Source organism: Monodon monoceros, unplaced genomic scaffold (assembly GCF_005190385.1).
Source record: "Monodon monoceros isolate NGI ecotype Baffin Bay Population unplaced genomic scaffold, NGI_Narwhal_1 Super_Scaffold_20, whole genome shotgun sequence".
Classification (NCBI taxonomy): domain Eukaryota; kingdom Metazoa; phylum Chordata; class Mammalia; order Artiodactyla; family Monodontidae; genus Monodon; species Monodon monoceros.
This window is the reverse complement of record NW_021703777.1, coordinates 84,807,116-84,833,282: the sequence shown is the minus strand read 5'-3', so window position 1 is coordinate 84,833,282 and position 26,167 is coordinate 84,807,116. Positions and strand designations below refer to the sequence as shown.

Below are 26,167 nucleotides of genomic sequence, written 5' to 3'. Positions count from 1 at the left end.
GTGAAGTTTTGATATTATCATGTTTGTCCTCAATACATTTGTAGTCATATACTTCCTTAACAGATTGGTTAATATAGAAGGAAATGTATCTGTTGTGGGGAAAACAATATTACATCTCCACCATGAGCAAAAAAGAAGTGAAAGAAGTGTGTAAAGTGTATGCAGGTTTTTTACTTATTTGAAAATTCAAATGGATTGGAGGATATGTGGGAATCTTAATACTATTTATAGGTAAGAAGTGCTATGTTTAGTGATTGATGGCAAAATTAAAAAAATCCTCACACTGCCAGGTATATGAAAATAGATTTAGCTATAATAATATTTTCCCTAGCTCTTTGTATTTTGAATAAAAGATCATTGTTATCTTAGAAAGGGAAAGCTAGTGAAATTAAAGTAAAATGAGTTTGCTAGCCTAAAATTATACTTACAACATAGATACTTTGGGCAGTGTAAGTTTTCTTGAGCCATAGTATTATATGAACATTACTAATGATGGCACATAGATTTTTTTTTTTTTTCCTATTTATGTTTGGCTGCATTGCGTCTTTGTTGCTGTGCACGACCTTTCTCTAGTTGTGGTGAGCGGGGACTACTCTTCGTTGTGGCGTGCGGGCTTCTTGTTGTGGTGGCTTCTCTTGTTGCGGAGCACAGGCTCTAGGCACGTGGACTTCAGTAGTTGTGGCACGTGGGCTCAGTAGTTGTGGCTCGCGGACTCTAGAGCACAGGCTCAGTAGTTGTGGCACACGGGCTTAGTTGCTCCGCAGCATATGGGATCTTCCCTGACCAGGGCTGGAACCCATGTCCCCTGCGTTGGCAGGCGGATTCTTAACCACTGCACCACCAGGGAAATCCAGCACATAGGTTTTTGTGTTTTGTTCACCAATCCCAATGTGAGGGAGAAGCATACATAATAGAAGAAGAAAAGGGTGTAATCACCTTTATATAAGCTAACCTTTGCTTGTTACTTAAAAAAAGTCCAGAATTACAACTTTTTTCTTTTAAATATATAACAGGGTTGATGATCACATTTAATCAAAACTATGCTTTATATAGTGTGCAAAAAATTTGAGAAACCTACTCATGCAAATGAGATGTTGACAACCTATAATATCAAAAAGAGAAATTGGATAACAGTGATTCTTTGTTACAATGAGGAATTAAGTCAATACTTCATAAAATCAAAGGTGTTCCTAGGGTACTTAAGGATTTAGATTTTTTTGTTTTTGCATTGTTAAATATACTGTGCACCTATTATGAAAGTGTTTTACGGAAGAGTGACCTAAACTTGGTTGATCCAATTTATTTCTGGTTTTCAGTTGTCAACACGTCAATAGATATCTTGTTTTAAAAATAGATTACAAGGGATTTCCCTGGTGGATCAGTGGTTAAGAATCCGCCTGCCAATGCAGGGCACACGAGTTCGAGCCCTGGCCCCAGAAAATCCCATGTACCATGGAGCAACTAAGCCGGTGCACCACAACTACTGAGCCTGTGCTTTAGAGCCCACGAGTCACAACTACTGAAGCCCGTGCACCTAGAGCCCGAGCTCCGCAACAAGAGAAGCCACTGCAATGAGAGGCCTGCACACCACAATGAAGGGTAGCCCCCGCTCGCCGCAACTAGAGAAAGCCCGCACGCAGCAACGAAGACCCAAAGCAGCCAAAGATAAATAAATAAATAAAATTTCAAAAAATAGATTACAAGTAAAGATAAAAAATTTGTACCGGCCTTTCTCACCATTCCCTACTGCAAAAGGGAGGGATAGAACTTAATCTTTAAATCATAATCAGTCTCTGAGTAATTGTTAGCTGACTTGTCATTTCTGCTGAAAACTGGTTATTTTGATTGCATAATGTAAATATACATTATGAATTTTCTTAAGTCACTCATGTTTAAAGATGGGCCTTCTTTCTGTAGTAGATAATTCCTGAAGTTTTGTATATTCTATCAATACATCAGATTAGTAGAGGAAAATGGATCTTGATCAGTATAGGGTGCATATAGTATCTTGGTATAATGACAGTTTTAAATACGTAGACCTATGAATTTTATTGAATAATTAGAATTTAGTTCAATTGTGAGCTTCAGAATTGTGCATTGTGAACCTACTAAACACTTTTATGAATTTTCTCGGAAACCTCATTTTCTTATCCTTCCCCCATTCTAATAGATACAGTAACCATTAGGTTTTCTTTTTTAAATTTTTTATTGGCGTATAGTTGATTTACAGTGTTGTGTTAGTTTCAGGTGTACAGCAGAGTGAATCGGTTATACATATACATATATCTGCTCTTTTTTGGTTTTGTTTTTAAAATTCTTTTCCCATGTAGGCCATTACAGAGTATTGAGTAGAGTTCCTTGTGCTATACAGCAGGTTCTTATTAGTTATCTATTTTATATATATATAGTAGTGTGTATATGTCAATCCCAATCTCCCAGTTTATCCCTCCCCCCTTATCCCCTGGTAACCATAAGTTTGTTTTCTACATCTGTGACTCTACTTCTGTTTTGTAAATAAGTTCATTTGTACCCTTTTATTTTAGATTCCATATATAAGCAATATCATATGATATTTGCAGTAACCGTTAGTTTTTTTTGTTTGTTTGTTTTTTGCGGTATGCGGGGCTCTCACTGTTGTGGCCTCTCCTGTTGCGGAGCACAGGCTCCGGACGCGCAGGCTCAGCGGCCATGGCTCACGGGCCCAGCCGCTCCGCGGCACGTGGGATCTTCCTGGACCGGGGCACGAACCCATGGCCCCTGCATCGGCAGGCGGACTCTCAACCACTGTGCCACCAGGGAAGCCCCAACCATTAGTTTTTAATGGGATAGTTATGAATGTGATGGCATATGCATTAAAGAGAGGATTGAGACTGCACACAATTGGAGATGCTTTATTATATACTGAAGAACCAGTTGAATCTTATTAACATTTATAAGCTTTCTAGCCTTAGGATAGCACCTAGACAGAACACTGCATCATTTTGAAATGCTGTTTAGGCTTAGCAGGCAAATTGCTGAGTTCTCTTGCTCATGTTTTTTATTGGGGCAGGAGTGATATTGCACAAGCATGCTATATGATTGTTGACTTCATCTAATGGGTAGCTCCAAAAAAGAATGTAGACACATATTTTAATCAGCATTCAGTTGTTAACCTAATTTTGTAAGCATTTCACAGCACCAAGAAACAAAATTTGCATTTGTATTTTGAGTGCAGTGGATCTCTTACTAGCCATGTAATAAACTTATGTTAAATTCTGTGTTAGATCCCAAAGGATGCTTAATGGTTGGAGTTATTAGCTAGTTTGAAGGGTTAGTGGCATCGTGATTCTCACTGAAAAGTTTTATTTCATTTGTTAACTGTGCCTCTCTCTAAAATTTTCACCATTTTAAGCCCTTAGTTAGATTCTGGCCACACCTCACTTTGCTTCTTTTATAAAGTATAACTGCTCTTAAATACATATGTGAAGAAGTAATTTAGAGATTGTCTTAAACTTACTGGTTTTTGTAAAATATTCTAGTGAGGCAGTTTTATTTTAATGATATGCTGCAGTGGTACATTTAGTCAGTCTCAAAGGTTCAAAAGAAAATCTTTCCTGTGGAAAAAGATTCAGGAGTAGAACCTTTAACTTCATAATTGGAGTTCACATCATAGATTAGCCAATAGTTCAGTGTTTTAAAACTACGGTCTTCAGCAGCCTTGCTTATATTACTACTAAATCATTGTATTTAAAATTGAACATCCTATAGGATAAAATCAATGAGAATTACTTGTTATTAATTCTTCTGACAGAAACTTGGATTATTTGCTCATTTTTAGTGCTATTTCAATTAAAGTCACTTTTCAATATTTTAGAGTTAACTAAAATACCAAAATATTCAAAGTCACAGATGCCCATTGTTTATAAATGGAGTCCATAAACAATGTCATATAGCATTAAATTACTCAACAAAAGGAAGTACATGGGATTCTAAGACTTCAGTCATCAAAGTTAATAATTATGTAAAATACAACAAATATAGTAGAGAAATCTTAAGTCAAATTAGGCTTCACAAACCTATAACTGTGATTATGAACAAGTCACTTAAACTATAACTGCAGTCTTGCTTTAAAAAGAAAACAAGATTCTATTGATCATTTTTCTTCAAGTGCTGTGTGCCTCCACCATGTCTTTCAGAAGATCTCATTTCTTATTTCAGAGGAAATAGGAGGTCATCACATGGGGATTTGTTTCTTCCTCTTATACTTATCTTTATTAATATCACACTTAATATCTTTAGTTATTTTGACATAACCATTTATAACTAAAAAACAGTAATAATTACTAACATTTATTCGTCATTTACTGTATTCCAGGCATTGTTCTATGTGTCTTCTATATGTTAATTAGCACATTTAATCCCTTCAGCAACTCCTTGAGGTCAGTACAACCACTGTGTCCTTTTTACAGATGAGGAAGGAAATTGAGGTGTAGAGAGTCAAATAATTTCAGGGCTGCACAGGAAGTAAATATTGGGTTGGCCAAAAGGTTCGTTCAGTTTTGTCCATAAGATGGCTCTAGTAGCGCTTAGTTGTCTAAAACTTCATTCGAGACAATTTTGTTAGATTGTATGTGACAGCTGTCATATCAGCATGCATTTAAAAAAAGACTTATCAAAATTGGTGAATTTTGGGGCTTCCCTGGTGGCGCAGTGGTTGAGAGTCCGCCTGCCGATGCAGGGGACACGGGTTCGTGCCCCGATCTGGGAAGATCCCACATGCCACGGAGCGGCTGGGCCCGTGAGCCATGGCCACTGAGCCTGCGCGTCCGGAGCCTGTGCTCCGCAACGGGAGAGGCCACGACAGTGAGAAGATGGCGTACCGCAAAAAAAAAAAAAAAAAAAAGATGAATTTTTGTTTAGCCATTTTAATATTGAAGATGGAAGAAAAACAACATTTTCAGCATATTATGCTTTATTATTTCAAGAAAGGCAAAAATGCAACTGAAATGCAAAAAAAGATTCGGGCAGTGTATGGAGAAGGTGCTGTGATTGATCGAACACGTCAAAAGTGGTTTGCATAGTTTTGTGCTGGAGATTTCTCGCTCGACGATGCTCCACGGTTGGGTAGACCAGTTGAAGTTGATAGCAATCAAATCGAGACCTTAACTGAGTACAATCAATGTTCTACCACGTGGGAGACAGCAGACATACTCAAAATATCTGAATCAAGCCCTGAAAATAGTTTGTACCAGCTTGGTTATGTTAATCGCTTTCATGTTTGGGTTCCACATAGTGCGATAAAAACCTTCTTGACTATATTTCCGCATGCGGTTCTCTACTGAAATGTAATGAAAACGTTCCACTTTTAAAACAAATTATGACAAGCGATGAAAAGTGGATACTGTACAACAATGTGGAACGGAAGAGATCGTGGGGCAAGTGAAATGAACCACCACCAACCACACCAAAGGCCTGTCTTTATCCAAAGAAGGGGATGTCGTGTAATGGTGGGGTTGGAAGAGAATCCTCTGTTATGAGCTCCTTCCGGAAAACCAAACGATTGATTCCAACAAGTACTGCTCCCAACTAGACCAACTGATAGCAACACTCGACAAAAAGCGTCCAGAATTAGTCAACAGAAAATGCATAATCTTCCACCAGGATAACGCAAGGCTGCACATTTCTCTGATGACCAGGCAAAAATTGTTACAGCTTGGCTGGGAAGTTCTGATTCATTCGAGTATTCACCAGACATTGCACCTTTGGTTTTCCATTTATTTTGGTCTTTACAAAATTCTCTTAACCGAAAAAATTTCAATTCCTTGGAAGACTGTAAAAGGACCTGGAACAGTTCTTTGCTCAAAAAGATAAAAAGTTTTGGGAAAATGGAATTATGAAGTTGCCTGAAAAATGGCAGAAGGTAGTAGAACAAAACAGTGAATATGTTCAATAAAGTTCTTGGTGAAAATGAAAAATGTGTCTTTTATTTTTACTTAAGAAACAAAGGTACTTTTTGGCCAACCCAATACCAAATCATAGATTTGAATTCAGCTAATCTCACTCTGAGTCTTTCTCTTAACCTGCATGGTGTATGTATTTCTAATTCCAACCTAAATTGTGCTTATCCTTGCTCATGCTTTTCTCTTTGCCCTCTCCCAAATAACTGAAATGCTTCTATGCTAGTACATATAGCATATTTATTTTTGAAGGGCCATATGCTATAAACTAAGTAGTCAACATCTAGGTTTAAATCTTAACTCTGTCTGTCACTTAATTTACTCTGTGATATTGGGCAACTTGCTTTCTACATCTTTAAAATGGGCCAATATGTATCTTCCAGAATTATTTTATAATGATTAAAAGGGGGAAAAAATGTATAACATAGTGCCTGGCACATGGTAAACACTTGTGAGCTCTACACCACCTCTTGGGCTGTGAGGATTTTTTTGAGTGCTCCAGATTATGTGAGACTGGGGCAGGGGGGTCTTTGGTTAGATGTCTTTTAGCAAGGTGTCTCTGGAAGGTACCAGTCATCCTCATCTAATCAGCATGGTACATGCTTAGAGTGGATGTGTCAGGCCTAGTTAGAGTTTGTTGTTTTGTTTAGGAGTGGTTTTAAAGAATGTATTTTGTTATAACTGGGTATAGGTGTTTACTAGAGGATTTCTTTTTACACTGGACTTTAGTAGCGTTGAAGTATAAGTCATAAAGGAGACTTCATGGTGCCTAAAAAGCTTACTGTGGAGCATGTCATACAGCCTATTTAATTTTTTTTTCTTATTTTTTCTCTAGAAAATTTGGTGAGCGGCCTCCACCTAAACGACTTACTAGGTAAGCATTATGTTAGTCTTTCACCCAAACATTTCATAAAAGTGTTAGATCCTGTCATTTTGGAAGCTATATTAGGTGTTCTTTGCAAGAAGTTATTCACATAATGGTATCTAGATCATAAGCGTATTTCCACCCTCCCTTCCCCACATCTCCCCTTTTTCTCCCTTCAAAAAACAGGGTAAGAGGATACAGTTCAAAGGGAAAAATGAAATCTTTCAAGAATTAATATTGAGTATTATATAGTTAATATAACAAGGGCTACAATGTAAAGATAGTTTCCTATATCTAGCTTCATTAGCCAGTCACAATTTGTTGATCACAACTGGAACTTGAAAGATACTTAAATGCTTTTAGAAAAGAATTTTAAAACAAAGATATTATCCATTTTAAATGAGACTATAAATATTATATTCTAATTATGTAATTTTTTACGGTATGCATTTTAATTACACATGTTAAATTTAAAAGTGTTAGTCTTGAAAATGATTTTAAAAATTTCTAACCATCAGTGATTGTAAAATAAAAATAAGACATTCAGTTCCACAGTTACAGTCCTAGAGTTAATGCTACCCTGTGTCGTTAGTATCTTTCAAGAAAATCGTATGTGTGTATAAACATATACCTGTCTTTTTTCTTTTTAAAGTCTGGCATCATACTCTACCATTGTTCTGTTAACTGTAGATCTTCTACCTTGTTCTCCTTAGTGTATCCATAGATTTTCCTTGTCTTCCCACTACTCCTTATTTAATTCACACCGATAGCCATTTGGGTTATTTTCACATTATTACTATTATTAAAAAAGCTGTCACTCAAAGAATGACAGGGGCATGCCAGAAGTACACACAAAGGGAGCCAGTTTGAAGAGGCTTCTTTTAGCCAAATCATGGACACTTTGGTCATCAAAATAAATAATGATAGTAATAGATTAAAACCCATAAAATAAAAGGACAGTTTAGAAGTCTACACTGAGTTAAATAAATAATTCGATAAATGGGGGAGAGGAGATAGCTTTTCTTTACAGAAGAATTCCACCTAATAAGTGTAGAAGGAATCATGGAACTAGGAAAGCACATTTTGGCAACCGTTACAGTGATAATCGTTTCAGGCCAACATCATCAGTGAATTCTTAAACTACTGGTTTAAAGTCTGATGAGAAACAAAGTGTTTTTATAGTGTCTAAGCATATCTTCACAAAGTATGGTTAATTATAAAGTGAAAAGCAGTAACATGACAGTGAAGAAACCTGGCAGGTGCCATCTTAATTAAGCGTTCTAAATTAACATCACTAATAATGGACAACTAAGTATCATATGCATCCTGAGGACATACTATCACTTTTGTAGTGGTTCTTGCCAAAAATGCATAAGCTAAATCTAAGCATAAGGAAGCATCAGACAGACACAGATGGAAGGACATTTCTATCAAATAAACAGCATCTACTCTTCAAAATTTTCAAAATCATGAAAAAGACTGAGGAGTACCAGAGTAAAGGAGACCAAAAAGACATGACAACTAAGTTAAACATGACAAATTCAACTGAACCTGGAGCAGGAACAAATTTTTCTTGTGCTCTAAAGCTGGAGTTGGCAAATGTTTTCTGTAATAGGCCAGATAATAAAAGTGTTAGGCTTTTGGGGGCACACTGAGTTTGTTTTGACTTTTCAGCTCTGTTCTTGCATCCCCAAATCAGCCGTAGACAATATGGAAATGAATGGTGTGTCTGTTCCAGCTCAAATTAATTAAAAAAACGAACAAACTGAAGGCTATTCTGATTTGGCCTGAGGACAGCTGTTTCTCAATACTGCTCCATACTCCCACCCCCAATAAAGGACATTAGAGGGACAGTTGGAGACATCTGAATAAAATCTATTACCAGTGATAATTGCATTGTGATTGTATAAGAGACTGTCTTTTTAGGAAATAAACACAAGTATCTTGGGAAAAAGGGACTTTATGTCTATAATGTGCTCTTAAATGGTTTTAAAAACATAATATATAGGGCTTCCCTGGTGGCGCAGTGGTTGAGATTCCGCCTGCCGATGCAGGGGACACGGGTTCGTGCCCCGGTCCGGGAAGATCCCACATGCCGCGGAGCGGCTGGGCCCGTGAGCCATGGCCGCTGAGCCTGCGCGTCCGGAGCCTGTGCTCCGCAACGGTAGAGGCCGCAACAGTGAGAGGCCGCAACAGTGAGAGGCCCGCGTACCGCAAAAAAAAACCCCACAAAAACCCATAATATACAAATATGGTAAAATATTAACATTCGAGAGTCTGGGGGAAATGGGGACTAGGAATTGTTTGTGCTTTCGTAACTTTTCTGTATGCCTGAAATTCAAAATAAAAAAAAAAATTTAAGGTGTATTTCAGATCAAGTGGGCTGGGAAAATATAACTTATCTCACAGGTCCATGTAAATGTATTTTCAATTATTTTTATATATCTTGAAATTCTAACTGGAATTGCTTAATTCACATATATAGGCATTTTGAAATTTAAAATTTAATAGATAAATATTTTAATTGCATTACCAGCAGCAATAGGTTCAAGTGACTCCTAACGATAAAATATTTATTCATTCATTCATTCATTTAGGCTGTGTTGGGTCTTTTTTTTTTTTTTTTTTTGTGGTACGCGGGCCTCTCACTGTTGTGGCCTCTCCCGTTGTGGAGCACAGACTCCGGACGCGCAGGCTCAGCGGCCATGGCTCACGGACCCAGCCGCTCTGCGGCATGTGGGATCTTCCCGGACCGGGGCACGAACCCCTGTCCCCTGCATCAGCAGGCTGACTCTCAACCACTGCGCCACCAGGGAAGCCCTGTGTCGGGTCTTAGTTGTGGCACACAGGATCTTCGTTGAGGCATGCGGGATCTTTTGTTGTGGCACACGGACTTCTCTCTCGTTGTGGCGTGCAGGTCTTCTCTTTTCTAGTTGTGGCACACAGGCTCCAGGGCGCATGGGCTCTGTAGTTGTGGCGCACGTGTTCTAGAGCATGTGGGCTCTGTAGTTTGTGGCACGCAGGCTCTCTGGTTGAGGCGCGTGAGCTCAGTAGTTGTGGCACGTCGGCTTAGTTGCCCCACGGCATGTGGATTGAACCCATGTCCCCTGCATTGGAAGGTGGATTCTTTTTTTTTTCTTTTTTTTTTGCTTTACAATGGTGTGTTAATTTCTGCTTTATAACAGAGTGAATCAGTTATACATATACATATGTTCCCATATCTCTTCCCTCTTGCGTCTCCCTCCCTCCCACCCTCCCTATCCCACCCCTCTAGGTGATCACAAAGCACCGAGCTGATCTCCCTATGCTATGCGGCTGCTTCCCACTAGCTATCTGTTTTACGTTTGGTAGTGTATATATGTCCATGCCACTCTCTCACTTTGTCACAGCTTACCCTTCCCCCTCCCCATATCCTCAAGTCCATTCTGTAGTAGGTCTGTGTCTTTATTCCCGTCTTGCCCCTAGGTTCTTCATGAACTTTGTTTTTTTTTTTTCTTAGATTCCATATATATGTGTTAGCATAGGGTATTTGTTTTTCTCTTTCTGACTTACTTCACTCTGTATGACAGACTCTATGGAAGGTGGATTCTTTACCATTGGATCACCAGGGAAGTCCCCGATAAAATATATTTTGATGAATAGTTACCTGCATATGTAAAATTTCCTTTCCTTTCCTTAAATATAAACAATAATATAGTTAGGTCCCGTCTACTTTATCATGATTTTCCATTTACCCTTTAAGCAATTTTCCCTGTTTGGAAAATTTTAGTAGCTTTTAGGACTTCTGCTTCTAGCCAAGATGGAGTAACAGGGACTAGAATTACTCTTCGGCCTAAAACAACTAAAAACCTGGACAAAATATATGAAACAGTGGTTTTCAAGATATTGAATGGCAGGCAAGAAAGGACAGTGATCCTTGAGAGACAGGAGACAAATGAGGTGAGCCCTACAATTGCCTCAGCTTAGTGCCTGGAGAAAGTTTCCAGTACATGATGTAGGGAAGGGGAATCCAGGTGGAGCCTAGTAAGCACCATGAGTTGTGGAGGTAGAGCTGGGACTATAAGGAGGCTAAGGTGGCCAGAACTCTTAGGGCAGAGAACTGGAGAGGAAAGAGCTATGCAGAGTTCCAGAGATCTACAGAGGGTCCTCTCTAGTCTTAAGCTGAGTATTGATTACCACCGGTGTGAGGAGACTACCGAAGGTTGGGAGGAAAAACAACCTAAACAATTAGAGGAAAGAATTCCTAGAGCTCCCTCAATACTATGAATTGTGCCTGTTCCCAATAGCCAAAGTGGAAAAAAATCTCATAATTCACAGCGCATCAACAAGAGTACTCAGAAGGGTTTTGTTTCAGTAGTGGTACAAAATTAGGCCTAGACTAAATGCTGCTCTGGTTTCGCCTAACAAAACTTAAAAGCAAGGTTGAAAGGATAAAACTTTTTCTAAGTAACTGTGTCCTAAAACAAAGCTCAAGAATATTTAAAGGAATAAAAAATATGCAGCACTCAAAAAGGTGATGAAATTCATTGTGTCTTAACATCTAATCAAAATAACCAGTTGTAAAAAGAAGTAGGGAAAATATAATTCATAATAAGAAAAATCAGTCAATTAAAACCAACCCAGAAAAGACACGGATGATAAAATTAGACAAAGACATTAAAACAGTTATTACATTTGTCTTCTTTATGTTTAAGAAGCTAAGATCACCTAGAGACTGTCATGCAGAGTGAGGTAAGTCAGAGAGAGAAAAACAAATACAGTATGCTAACACATATATATGGAATCGAAAAAGAAAAAGTGGTTCTGAAGAACCTAGGGGCAGGACAGGAATAAAGACACAGACGTAGAGAATGGACTTGAGGACATGGGGAGGGGGAAGGGTAAGCTGGGACGAAGTGAGAGAGTGACATTGACATATATACACTACCAAATGTAAAATAAATAGTGGGAAGCAGATGCATAGCACAGGGAGATCAGCTCGGTGCTTTGTGATCACCTAGAGGGGTGGGGTAGGGAGGGTGGGAGGGAGACGCAAGAGAGAGGAGATATGGGGATATATGTATATGTATAGCTGATTCACTTTGTTATAAAGCAGAAACTAACACACCATTGTAAAACAATTATATTCCAATAAAGATGTTTTAAAAAAAAAGAAGCTAAGACCAGGAGTGTATAAAATTTTTGTTAAAGGGTAAAATGGTAGGTATTTTTGTGACCCAAACAGCCTCTGTTGTAACTACTTAACTCTGTTGTAGCACAAAAGCAGCCTCACACAATGTGTAAACCAATGGACATTTCTGTATACTGGAGTATAACTTTATTTCTAAAATAGGCGGTGGATTGCATTCGACATGCAGGCTGTAATTGTAGATCCCTGAGCTAGAGGAGAGGTTGAACAACTTAAATAGAGGACCTGGAAGATAAAAAAGGGAAGATCAAAAGCAAATTCTAGAGATGAAAACTGAAGTATTTAAATGAAAAAATACACTTGGTGGGATTAATCACAGATATACACTGTTGAAGAAGAGATTAGCAAACTTGAAGGCATACCAATAGAAACTATCCAAAATGAAGCACCCAGAGAAAATATCTGGAAAAAAAAAGATCATTAATGGGCTGTGGTTTATTTTCAAATACACCAATATACATGTAATTGGAGTCATTTAAGGGGAAGGTATGACTAAAAGAATATATGAAGACATAATGGCTGAAAATTTTCTAAATTTGGTGAAAACTATAAAACCACAGTTCCAAGAAACTCAGTGAATCCCAAGTGCAAAAACTATCATTTTTTTTAAACCACATCATCATCAAATTGCTTGAAGTCAGTGATAAAGAGAAAATGTTAAATGCAACAGAGAAAAAAAGATAAATTATATACAGAGGAAAAAAAGATATAGATAAGGATGACAGAGGTTTCTCATCTGAAACCTTGTTAGGGAGAAGACAGTGGAACAACAGCTTTAAAGTACTCAAGGGGGAAAAATCTGGCAACCTAGAATTCTATACCTAGCAAAGGCAAAATAAAGACATTTTTAGACATAAGAAACTGAAAAGGAATTAATCATAAACAGGCCTGAGCTACAAAAAATGTTAAAGAAATCCTTCAGGCAGAAGGATAATCATATCAAATAGAAATCTGTTTCTGTATAAATTACTAGCATCAAGAATGAGAAAGGTAATATCACTTTAGATTCTACAGATATTTAAAGGATAACAAGCAAATATTAGAAATAACTTTCTGCCGATAAATTCAACAACTTTTGAAGAGATACACAAATTCCTTGAAACAGGCAAGCTACCAAAGCTTACTCAGGAAGAAACAGATAGATAACCTGAATAACCCTATATCTAAAGAAATTGAACTTGTAATTCTAAATCTTCCACATAGAAAGTTCCAGGCTTAGATGATTTTGCTATTGAATTCTACCAGACATTTAAGAAATACATCATGCCAGTTCTATACATACTCTTCCAGAAAACTGGAAAGCAGGACATTTCCCAGTTCATTCGATTAGGACAGTGATGCCCTGTTACTAAAAGCAGACAAAGACATTAAAATAAAATAAAATTGTGGACTTATATTCCTTATGAGCACAGATATAAAATGTTTTAACAGTTTTTCAAAATGAATCCAACAGTATTTCTTTTGATCTATTTCTTTTTTAAATTTTATTTTTATTTTTGGCTGCATTGGGTCTTCATTGCTGTGCGCAGGATTTCCCTAATTTCGGCGAGCGGGGGCCACTCTTCGTTGTGGTGCATGGACTTCTCATTGTGGTGGCTTCTCTTGTTTTGGAGCAGGGGCTCTAGGCGTGTGGGCTTCAGTAGTCGTGGCTCACGGTCTCTAGAGCACAGGTTCAGTAGTTGTGGCGCATGGGCTTAATTGCTCCATGGCATGTGGGACCTTCCTGGACCAGGGCTCGAACCCGTGTCCCCTGCATTGGCAGGTGGATTCTTAACCACTGCACCACCAGGGAAGTCCTCCAACAATATATTAAAAGGATGATACATCGTGATCTAATGAGATTTATCTCAGAAATGGAAATCAATCAATGTCATTTTAATACATTAACAACAAAAAAGGAAAATCATTTGGTCATCTCAGGGATTTAGAAAAAGCTTTTGACATTTCATTCTTCATCATAATTTTCATCAATCTAGGAATAGAAGGGAATTTCCTCATTATGATAAAGGTTACCTATAAACAAACTACATTTAACACCATACTTGTGAAAGACTGAATGTTTTCCCTCAAGATCAGGAACAATGCAGGGGTGTCCACTTTTAACCACTTCCATTTAACATTGTACTTGAGGTTCTAATTAGTATGGGTAAGGCCAGAAAAAGAAAGGCATCTAAATTGGAAAGAAGTAAAACTGACTTTATTTGTAGACATCAGTATTATCTCTATGGAATCTTCCAAAAAAAAAAAGTTATTAGAACTAATAGGTGAGTTTAACAGGGTGGTAGGCTACACAGTCAACATATAAAGCATACAAAAATGAATTGCGTTTTTTATACTAGTAATGAACAGTGGGAAATTGAAATTTAAAAAACAGTAGCATCAAAAAATATGTGATTCTTAGGGGAAAATATCTGACACACGATGTGCAAAAACTATGTACTGAAAACTACAAAACATTGCTGAAAAGTCCTAAATAAATGTTCTTTGAGCAGAAGACTCAGTAGTGTCAGTTCTTCCCAAATTCATCTATGGATTCAACATAATCCCAATCAAAATCCCAATGGGCTTTTTTTTATAGCAGTTGACAAGCTGTTTTTGAAATTTATGATGCAAATGCACATGTCTTAGACTAGCCAGAACAACCTTGAAAAAGGGCAGTAAGAACTTAACACTACCTGATTTCAAAGCTTGTTAGATAGCTACAGTAATCAAGGATGGTATTGGTTTAAAGATAGCAAGTAGATCATTGCGACAGAATAGTGGCCAGAAATTGTTCTTGAGATAAGTTTTTCAGTCAAGGTACAAAGGCAGTTTAGTCAGCTAAAGGGTTTTTAACAAAAGGATTCTGGAACAGTTGGATAACCATATGCACCCACCACTTACATAACATAAAATAACTATGATTCATACCTGGAACCATATACAAAAATTAGATCAAAATAGACCTAAATGTAAAATGTCAAATTATACAGCTTTTAGACAAAAACAAGCAAGACACACAAATTTTCTAGAGGCACCCTGTGGAGGGACTTCAGTCACATCAATGTAGAACTCAGTCTCCTTGGAAAGAAAAAGAAGACATTCTGGCTTCACAAATGGTGGGGAAATAGAAGGGAACTGGCGACTGTTTGCACTGTCTGTAGTTGTATACAGAACATGATCAAGGGTGTTACACTGGACTTCTGTTATGAGGTCTGTATATGCTCAGTTCCCCATCAATGTTGATATTCAGGAGAATGGTTCTCTTGTTGAAATCCAAAATTTTGGGGGTGAAAAATACATCCTCAGGGTTTGGATGAGGCCAGGCGTTGCTTGTTCAGTATCAGGTCCAGAAAGATGAGTTGATTCTTGAAGGAAACGACATTGAACTTGTGTAAAATTTAGCTGCTTTGATTCAGCAAGCCCCAACAGTTAAAAACAAGGATGTCAAAAAATTTTTGGATGGTATCTATGTTTCTGAAAAAAGAAACAGTTCAGCAGGCTGATGAATAATATTTGAGTGGTCTGGCTACAGAAACAGCAAGATGCCAGATGATTCTTCGGACTCATTTGTGATATTTTAAAGATGCAATAAAAGCTCTTTTGATTTGGGGGGAAAAAGTCACAAATTTTTTTGTTTTCTGTTGCATGTAAAAGTTATGTTTACGCTATAATGTAATAGCATTATGTCTAATGCAATAGCATTATGTCTGGGGGGAAAAAAGTACTTAATTAAAAAATAGTGCTGTTGGGAAAATGGTGCTGAAAGACTTGCTTGATGCAGGGTTGCCACAGACCTCCAATTTGTTAAAAAAAAAAAAGACAATATCTGTGAAGTGCAATAAAGTGAAGCGCAATAAAATGGTACTTAAGAAGTTAAAACTCCCCTACCATATGGCCTAGCCATTTCATTCTTGCATATTCAGTTACGAAGAATGGAAACGTATTAATACAAAGACCTGAATACAGATGTTTGTGGAAGTGTTAGTTATAATAGCCATATAGGTATAACTCAAATACCCACCAACACGTGAATGGACCAACAAATCGTGGTATATTCTCCAATGGCTTTCTATTTAGCAATGAAGAGGAATGAACTATTGATACATGCAACAACATAGAGGAATCTTAGGATAATTATGTCCAATTTTCTAAAGAAGTCGGGAGAAAGTACAATTTTATATAAAATTGTAGAAAATGCAAACTAATCTATAATAACAGTAGATCAGTGGTTTCTTGGGGTTGGGGAGAGACAGAAACTTGGGAATGATGACTGTCTTTCTGGATTGTGCTGATGGTGTATACATATGCCAAAACCTAGCAAATTGTACACTTGAAAATAAATGCATTTTTCTGTATTTCAATTTAAACCTCAGTAAAGCTGTAAAAAATTTTAGTAGCATTTTACCCTTTAAAAATACCTTAGAAGAAATTAGTGTGTCTTCTAGGGGAGAATTTAGGTAAGCTTTATTTGTTTAAATCTCTTAAAGAGGGCAAACTTAGATTTTTTACTCTTTATTATCAAAGCTAGTATAAAGCAATTTAGTAAAACAGTTTGAATAAAACAGAAAATTGGAATGTAAAATCAATTCCCAATTCTGTGATAAAAATTTAACCTTAATTTCAAAAGTCAGGACATTTTCCCTTCTGACAGTATAGCAAGTTTAGGTCCCATCTGGCTCTTTTTCACCATATTTCCTCATTTCTCCTTTAAAGAGTTTTCCGTTTTAGGAAAATTTTAGGGTCTTGTATTTGATCAAAAATAATTTAGGGCTTCCCTGGTGGCGCAGTGGTTAAGAATCCGCCTGCCAGGGCAGGGGACACGGGTTCGAGCCCTGGTCCGAGAAGATCCCACATGCCGCGAAACAGCTAAGCCCGTGCGCCACAACTGCTGAGCCTGTGCCCCAGAGCCTGCGAGCCACAACTCCTGAAGCCTGGGCGCCTAGAGCCTGTGCTCTGCGACGGGAGAGGCCACCACGATGAGAGGCCCGCACATCACAGTGGAGAGTGGCCCCCACTGTCCACAACTAGACAAAGCCCGTGCACAGCAACAAAGACCCAACACAGCCATAAATGAATGAATAAATAAGGAATTTTATATCACTTTTCATTGGGGTGTATGGAGGTTGGACACTTCAATTCAGAGAGGGTTTCTTTCCCTTAAAAAAAAATCTCTTAAACCTACCTATTCTATCCTAACACCCATCTTCCAACTTAAACAACAGTGAAAAAGTGTGTTGTTATTTAGAGGATGATCTTTTAGATAGTGTTCTAAAAGCACAGTTTTTCTGACACAGTTAAACAAAATTTTTTTAAATTTATTTATGTTTGGCTGTTTGGGGTCTTTGTTGCTGTGTGTGGGCTTTCTGTAGTTGCGGCGAGCGGGGGTTACTCTTTGTTGCGGTGCGTGGGCTTCTCATTGCGGTGGCTTCTCTTTGTTGTGGAGCATGGGCTCTAGGTGCATGGGCTTCAGGAGTTGTGGCTCGCAGGCTCAGTAGCTGTGGCACACGGGCTTAATTGCCCTGCAGCATGTGGGATCTTCCTGGACCAGGGATCAAACCTGTGTCCCATGCATTGGCAGGCGGATTCTTCACCACTGCACCACCAGGGAAATTCCAGTTTTGCAACTTTTCTTTTAAAATCATTTTATTTTTTATTGCTTATGAAGGGGTCAGCAAATGTTTTCTGTAAAGAGCCAAGTAGTACATATTTTAGGCTTTGAGGTCTGCATACTATCTCTGTTGCATAGACTTCTGTTCTTTTTTACAGCCCTTTAAAAATGTAAAAGGCATTCTTAGCTCCTAGAGAGTACAAAAACAGGCTGCTAGTGTGGTTTGCTGACCTGTGGCCTGTAGTAGTATTCAGTATACTGAATACTACTCAAAGTATACACTGCAGCTCTCTAAAATGTTTGCAGGTACAGAGGTGTGTGTATGGAATTACTTTGGGCACACTTGATACAACAAAACTAGGTTTCTTTACCAGAAGACAGTTCACATTGGAACCTTTATTATTTGGATTTTACAAGTGATAAAATTCCAATTTGAGTAGTACAGGGACTGATCCTATCTGTAAGGATGGCTGTCTGGACTTTCCAAGTTTGTGGGCCACTTCATTCCTTGAGTAGTTGGGACTGGCTATGTTTAGCTCCCAGCTCAAATGCTTTCCCCCCAGCCCCCAACGTGTGCACGCACATGTACATCTGGTTTAAATCACTTATGTGCCCCTTGGCCTAATCATGGCGGCGTATATGAATGTGGTGAGGAAGTAAGGGTTCTGTTTTCAGAAAAACAGGGGTTAACACTGTTAAGGACGTTCTTTTTTGTGAATTTTGTTTGCGATATTAAAAAAAAAAAAAAAGACGTTTATAAAGGAAAAAAGAGCCAGAAGTTTGACGAAGATGGTGATAGTTTAAACATGTCAAACTAGAATGGCATTTGCCATGCTTTCATGTGAGTAAAAATGCTGGTAAAATTTTCTGATTTTCTAAACATTTAAGCTAATGTGTTTTAAGTGAGTAAACTCTTTCAAAAATAGTTGCTCCATGGTGTTCTTCAAATAATTGTTAATTGGCTTTCATTCAGAATGAATATTTTATAAGGAATTATTAAATGAAATAACAAAGAATACATAAGCTTCAAAACTTGTTAGATAGTAACTTACAACAAATTATGAGTTTTAGCTTTGTTGTTACTGTTTTTTAACAATTCAGTAATACAAAGTAGTAATTCTACTGGTAACGTTTTTACAGCACCTATATTATGTCTTCAAATGACAAAATTTCCCTCATTCTTTCTTAAAAAGACATTGAGTGATTTTCTCAACTTATTGTTGGAACATTTTTGGTTTTCTTCAATCCACTGGTTTTCAACCCAGGTGACCTCCCCCTTTACCCCTCTGACGTTTGGCAATATCTGGAGACATTTTTGGTTGTCACAACTGTAGGAAAGGTGCTGTTGGTTTCTAATGGGTAGAAGTTAGAGATGTTGCTAAACACCTTCCAATGCACAGCACAGCTCCCTCACAACAAAGAATTGTTTAGCCCAGGATGTCAACACTGCTGAAATTGAAACCCTGTTCAATTAACCAAACCCTAGACTAAATGAAGAGCACATGGGCTGTCATGCCATGGTCTTTACTTTTTAATTGTGTTTCTTTTGAGTATATTGCCTGTATCTTTTTTAACGGCTCCTTAAGGTGCACAACAAAACTGTCAACCTTTAACTGCCAGATAACATAATTTTAATGTTTGATATTCTATTAACAAAGGAAAATTTTTTCTTGTTGAAAGAAGCTATTTGGCAAATTACTACTACAGGGCAACTATTATTAATGGTTACTTAAGGTTCTAGTTGCTTTTTTCGAGAATTTGTATTATAAATATGAAGGGAAAAGACAAGGAAAACTAGAGCTGTCATCTTGCATTCATCATAAATACCTTGAGATCTGTAATCTTTTGTCGTAATCATTATTGTGAACAGTTCAGCTAGCACAATAACCAGTGCCTGGGATGTAATAGGTTCTCAATAAATCTTTAATGGGAAGATGTATAAAAGTGCAGCTTACCTATTATGCTTGCAAAAACTTGTGCCTTGCAAGGCAGGTGAGACACCTGATGATTTACCTCCAGGTCATTTTCAAGTTTGCCCTTAAACTTCAGTGTAAGTCTTCCGACCTCCATCTCCCCCTCCCTCCTGCCATTGTTCTCAGAAAATAATAATAATAGGTAGAGTTTACTGACACTGGATATTTGTCAGTTTGTGGGGGTACTTAATTTAAAATATTTTTCACAATATGAGCTATTACTGTCTTTTTTTTTTAAAAAAAATGCAGGTGAGAAAACTCAGGCTTAGTAATTGACAGGCGTCAAGATTCAGACCTCTCCCTGTTTGTTTCATACCCAAACTGTGCTCATAATACCAGTGCAAAAGTATCTGATAGTATTAATTTTGTCCTCCAAAGCCAGACTGCCTAAATTTGAATCCTGGGACTTCAGTATCATCTTGGGAAAGTTGCTTAACCCCTCCTCCATTTCTAAAATGTACCTAATAGTGTGTCTTAAAGGCTTTGCATACTCTTTGGGAAGACAAGGAAAGAAGACATGAAATATGACCAACATATCAAGTAATTGCTAAATGATAAAATAGAGACTGTAAATGCAAATAGAATTCAGCGTGGGGAAATATATTTAAAATGGTTTCTTAAAAATTTTTTTTTCAAGTATATAGCAACTTTTCACTTTTTATGCCAGTGACTGGGCTTCTGTGCCAGTTTTGTCAAGATATTGACCTTCTTCTGGCTTACCTTTTGTTTTCTTATCTACCTTGAATGCTATGGTCAGTTACGTGACTTAGTAACACCTCAAATCCCTTATTAATCGTTATCCTCTCCACACTGCACCTCTTGCCCAGTACCCAGCAGGTTTGAGAATGTGCTGTCTCTATTCCCTTGGAATGTTAGTGGGACTTGACACTATCATTTATGGATTTCAACATTAGCCAGTCCTTCAATACCGATTTTCAATCATTGTACATAGTCAGCTTCTTTCTCCATTCCCTAGAGGGTATTTCCAGATAGTACCTATGGCTCTTTTCTTACTTGTTAGGCATCACAATGGCCTCTCATTTTACAAATAACTTGTGAGGCTTTAACTGGTGGCTTTTAGACTTCTTGCTAAAATTAAAGTGACCTTCACCTCTCCAGCATCTTACCTTTTGATTGTTCCCCTCTTTTGAGGTTGTCTCCTTCCATAGCATCTAATAGACAGTTTCAGTTCTACCCCTACCGGTTCTTCATTTCCTTTTATACATTTTCTTCTTGACTCTCCTATCACTGTGTTTTCTTTCTGGGAGACTTCATTGACTACCATGGCTTTATTTATGAACTGTGTATACCAATGAACCGTACTTTTCCAGCCCAGATTCCTCTCTGGAACTACAGATGGTTGTTTCCAACAACCTATTAAATACTTCCAGCTTGGAGTTCTGGGGCACTTCAGAGTTGACATTTGTCCAGTAGAACCTATTAACACTTGCTTCTCCTGAAACAAAAGACTTAAAACCTGTCTTCTCCTGTACTGTCTTCTATTACCTCTTTCTTGGTGTGACAGCCTTTTTTCAAGTTTGTCTTTTCTCTATGCTTTCTAAAACCCCTTCTCTATTTCACCACTAGAATTAACTATAAAGGAAAATTAACTGTATGTTTAAAAGAAACCTCAAGATCTTGCATTGCCTTTTGTGTAGATTGAAAATCCACTTTCCACAGCATGGTGTTTTTCTATAATGGAGTGGAGATAAAATTAAATGATCTTTTCCTAACTCTCAAAGAGATGGATTTTTTTATTTTAAGTTTTTTCTAGGTGTCTTAAAATTTTTATTACCTGCTACCACTTTTATCACCATCTTATCATAGGGTGATATTTGAATTAGCTTAAACTTTTATACTTAGTATTTAAGTTTACTAATGTCAGATTTTCAAGGGATTTGATAGGCTTTTCACAATTTGACTGTACCCAACTTCTCAATTTTATTCACTGCCATGGCTCACTTTAGAATTTTAGAGAATTTGTTTCAGTTTCCTGACTACCATTTATTAATTGCAAGACATTCAGCATGGTATTAACAATACTTACCTTTTGGATTATGAGGATTAAGTGAAATAATGCATTTATTCAGGGCCTGGCACATAGTAAACACTCAAGAAATCTTAGCTACTATTTTTTTTTGTGGCTGGTTTACTCCTCAGCCTGAATCTCTTGCTGTACCCAAATTTGCAGGGTCATTCCTGCTCGTCCATACTTCTCTCCCTGGCCCTGGAATGCCTTACTCTTTCTTCCTTCCACTTACTGTGACTATTCCTTTTCCTTCAGAAGTTAGCTCTTCTAAGAAAATTTTCCTAGGAGTGGTCCTTTATCACCCCTCCCCTCCTTTACATAGACACTCCCTATTGGAGCTCTTTGGTCATACCTCTATTTGGAACATGAATCTCATTACAGTTTGTTTTCCAAACATTTTTTGCTGTCTTTACTGGACTTTGAGCTTTGTTACAGTGGTAAGGAATAATGTGCAATCTGTTGGATTCCAGTGTTACCATTCCTGCCTTGAGCCAAAAGGTTTTCAGTCACTAAACATAAACGCTGTCATCTCATTTAATCCCCACAACCACTCTATGTTATGTCAGCATTATTGTTATTATCAGATACAGAAAGTCAAGCTAGATAAGGTTAAGAAATTTGCCCCAGGCCACTTAGTTTCAAAGTGCCAGAAGTCTAGAATTCCCCACGTTTAATAACTTACTACTATTCTGTAGCTATCCCCTATACATTTGTCTTTTACTTATAAATAAAAATAGCATTCACTTTATTAAAAGTTTCTTGATGATTGCCTTTGAAGCACTTTTGCTTTATTTTGTAATGTGTTAAACATCTCAAGAACTGGGATTCTGCTGATTCAGAAATGTAAAGTTTGATCTATGTAGACCTTGTGTTCTCCATACTCTATTATATTGCTTAGCAAAATAATTGGGTGAATAAATATTTTTAAGACATTGAATTTTTTATACACTTGCATAATAAATAGATAGTTGGAGTATTTTGTGCTTGAAATAATTAACATTGTATTTTTTCCAAAATTTAATTGTTTTTCACTAATTTGCATTAGCTTTTATTAACTTTATGTGTTTAGTAACATCCTTGAGAGTAATTATGTATCTGTATATAAATGGTAGCCCTTTCTTAGTCCTTTTGTAGGGTTGTTACTTTAAAAACATGTAATAATAAATTTGTATGACCTAAGGATTTCTTATGGCTTTGTATTCAGTAAAAAATACTCATTCTAATAGCTGGAGGAGAGGGGCTAGTGGTGGTAGTGAATCAGATTATTAAATACAAAAGTATTGCATGCATTAATTTTATAAAGGGTTTAAAGCCTAATTAGCAGTGTACATAGTGATTCTAGTTATTCTCTAAGTTGTAATTGTGGTTTAATTGAGTTGTATCATAAATTCCAAGAGCGAGGGACAGCTTCTTTCAAAGAACAAAGAATAGAGTTGAAGATGAGCAGTATATATTTCCCCATTGTATAATATTCTTTAAATTTAGTTCATGCGTTTGTTTTGCTTTATTGTTTTCATTTTTGGAGTTGCTTGTTTGAAACATATTCTTAAGTATTCTCATTATAGAGCATAGTAATACTCTAAATCTTACCCCTGTAATGGTGATATTTATATTTTATTTTAGGGAAGCTATGCGAAATTATTTAAAAGAGCGAGGGGATCAAACAGTACTTATTCTTCATGCAAAAGTTGCACAGAAGTCATATGGAAATGAAAAAAGGTAAGATTATTGTTTTTCTGGTAGATAATTAATGGCTAATAATGGCTATCATGAATTTGCAAGTGATGTATTAATATACAAGTAAGAGGATGGTTTCTATTGGGTTAATTTGCAAGTACAAAATGAAAAATGGGGGATTTGTCTCTATTGAAGAGGGAGAAACAAAGTAAATTGTGGCTTATTTAGTAAAGATCCTCTGGTTAAATCCGTGATTTCACAAAATGAAATAATCCATAGTTTTTATTTGGGGCTGCATGGTGTTCTCTAAGTATTTCTGTGATACATTAGCTCATTCAAAAAGTAGCTTTCCTTTCGGTGGAAAATGTAGTTTTTTAAAGAAATGTGACCCCAAAAGTACCATTTTAAAAAGAAAAAGGCTTAAACAGACCCCCAAATTGAATTATGCAGTGATTGTGAAGAAAAGTACTCCCAGCCCTCTCCACCCTGACCCTGTGCCTATTCAGGTTAAAAAACCCAGCAAAGCTGAGCTGGTACTCATACCACATGAATGTGGCACTACAGAAATGACCTGTAAATCAGATTAGCCAAAATTAAATTATAATAGGGATTTTAATATTTAGTGTTTGTCTTAGTATTTTTAAAATTTCAGCATTTTTGGTATATAATTGTGGATTTTTGTTATTTGTTTTTTCACTTGGTTCCTGGAATTTTCTTGTTAATAGTTTCTCAAGCCTTTGTCTTTCAGACAGCATTTTTGTGTTAAGCATTTTGTAGACAAAGGCTGCTTATGGGGGAAGATGAAAGATTTTTTTGGATTGGCTAGAAAGGCACCAAAACTGAATTGGGAGAAGGAATGAAAACTCAGGTTTGGGTGTTGGATTGAAAGGAATGAGTGGAATCTTAGAATTTGTGAGATAAAGGAGATCTTAGCATATGCATAAGAGAAGGGAAAGGTAGTATATTAATTTATAGGCTGGAAGAATTTTAAATAGTCTCTTTCTCAAAGTCCTCTAAATCTGAGCTGAAAAAAAGGTGAAACTGTTTAGTTGATAATGTTATCCTCAAAGAGGATGAACAGCTGAAAACAGCATTTAGGACTCATACTGCCAAGTGTTCTTTTTTAGTTATTCAAGTTTACTAAATTTCTGATTACTTTACTAATGGAACTTAAATCATCTGATTTAGAGTTAAATATGTGAAGAAGTTGGTACCTGCAGTTTGGGACGAAGAAACCAAATCGAGATAGTGACCCCTTTTTGCATGAAGTTGGTACTGGAAATTCAGGTGTTCTGTCTGCTCTTCCCCCCCTCCCCCCCGCCAATAATGAAATCACGTGTATATAGGCGATTGTCTCCTTCCCCCCAGCCAAGCAAAATAGCATAAGTCAATACCCTCATTACTTGAGATGGATCTAAAGGGTCAGCCTTGTATTTCATAGTGAATCTGAAGAAGGAACAGCTTCCCTTTATCCAGTCACGAGCTAGACATTGTTCTGGAAATGCCTTACAAATGTCTTTAAATTTCAATCCTCAGAATAATCTTGTAAAGTAGGCATGCTTTAATCCCCATTCTGTGAGTGAGGAGACTAAAGATCAGAGACTTTAAATATGCCCAGATTCACTTTAGTTAGGAGTTGATAAAAACCAGGATTAAAACTCCTGGGTCTGTAATTCCAAATTTCATATTTTTTTCATTTCCCTAATTTTCATAGCCTTGCATTTTATGTTTGAGTGTTAATTATCTACAGCAAGGCTTGAAGATGGAAAAGGTACCTGAAGAACCTAAAGATGTCTAAAAAACACAAACTTTGTAAACTTCACTTTGTCTGGGATTCTCTTTTTACCATTAGCAGAGTGAGATTGGGCTGGATCTAATGAAGATAGGAAAACATATGTTGATTGTATAAGCTGCCAACCTGGGCAGTGTTGCTCAGTTTAATACAATTGGATTCATTTATTAACTCATTTATTCTTTATTTCTCACAACCTGTAAGGTTCCAGGTACTGTGCAAAAGCATCTTGGATGGGAATTTTAAAAGTCACTAAGTCATTTAATACTTCGGTGGATAACTGAGGCCCAGTGCAGATAACAGAAGGGGAAGAGCTACTCAAAAGATTAGTCCAGATAAGGTTCCTGTTTGTTAGTCACTGTTAAAAATACAAAGATATAGTGGTTTATCAAGTTAAAATAGGTGATTTAATGGTTAACTGTTATTATGGTTGCCCTTATTTTCAATTTCTTTCTATTATTTGGGGTATAGCCTGGTGGGTCTAAAACCCCAGTCAGAGGAAAGCTCAAAGAATCTAAGCTTCTGACTCCAAAGAATGAAAAAAAAAAAAAAAAAAAAAGATGAAAAAGCCAGAGTAACTACTTTCTATGTTTATTGTATTATTAAAATTTCCAGAAGAGACATACACTAGTTTCACAGTAAAGGTAAAAACCTATTAAAATTACTTGATTTTAAAAAGGTATTAGTCGTCAGGGGCTGCTAACACAGGTCAGCCTCCTGGACAACTGGCAGGGCTTCTTACTGGAAGAATTCTTGTCCCTTGCTCCTTAGTGGAGTGCAGCGGAAAGAGGAAGATCTGCTTTCTTTCTTGCATTAGGCATGAGGTAACCTGGGGACATGACCACAGTCATCTTGGCTTACAAAATAACTCCAGTGAATGATGCTAGAAATATTTGGGTAGGAAGTTTTATCCTAAAATCTTAAATCATTCTCAGGATTCACTTTTGTGCCTAATGATGAGTATTTATTTGCATAACATATTTGGTATCCCACTTAGTATGTTAGTGGCTAGTTTTACTTTTTAATCGAAGAAGGTCTTTTCAAATTGAAAAATAAACTTAAAGAAAAAATTATTTTGTCTAGAGGCAAATTTCTATTAAAGATATGGAAATGCCAG

At 37.0% G+C, this 26,167-nt stretch overlaps 1 protein-coding gene and 1 pseudogene across 2 annotated transcripts in view; both read left to right on the top strand.

Moving 5' to 3' along the window:
• RBPJ (recombination signal binding protein for immunoglobulin kappa J region) overlaps nucleotides 1-26,167 on the top strand; it is a 116,021-nt gene that overhangs the window by 66,345 nt on the left and 23,509 nt on the right. For both annotated transcript variants that reach the window (XM_029234651.1, XM_029234652.1), the window contains 2 exons: nucleotides 6,772-6,810; nucleotides 23,205-23,300. In XM_029234651.1, coding sequence (XP_029090484.1) covers nucleotides 6,772-6,810; nucleotides 23,205-23,300 — 135 coding nt within the window. The remainder of the gene's footprint in view (nucleotides 1-6,771; nucleotides 6,811-23,204; nucleotides 23,301-26,167) is intronic.
• On the top strand, nucleotides 12,971-15,481 carry LOC114903020 (annotated as a pseudogene).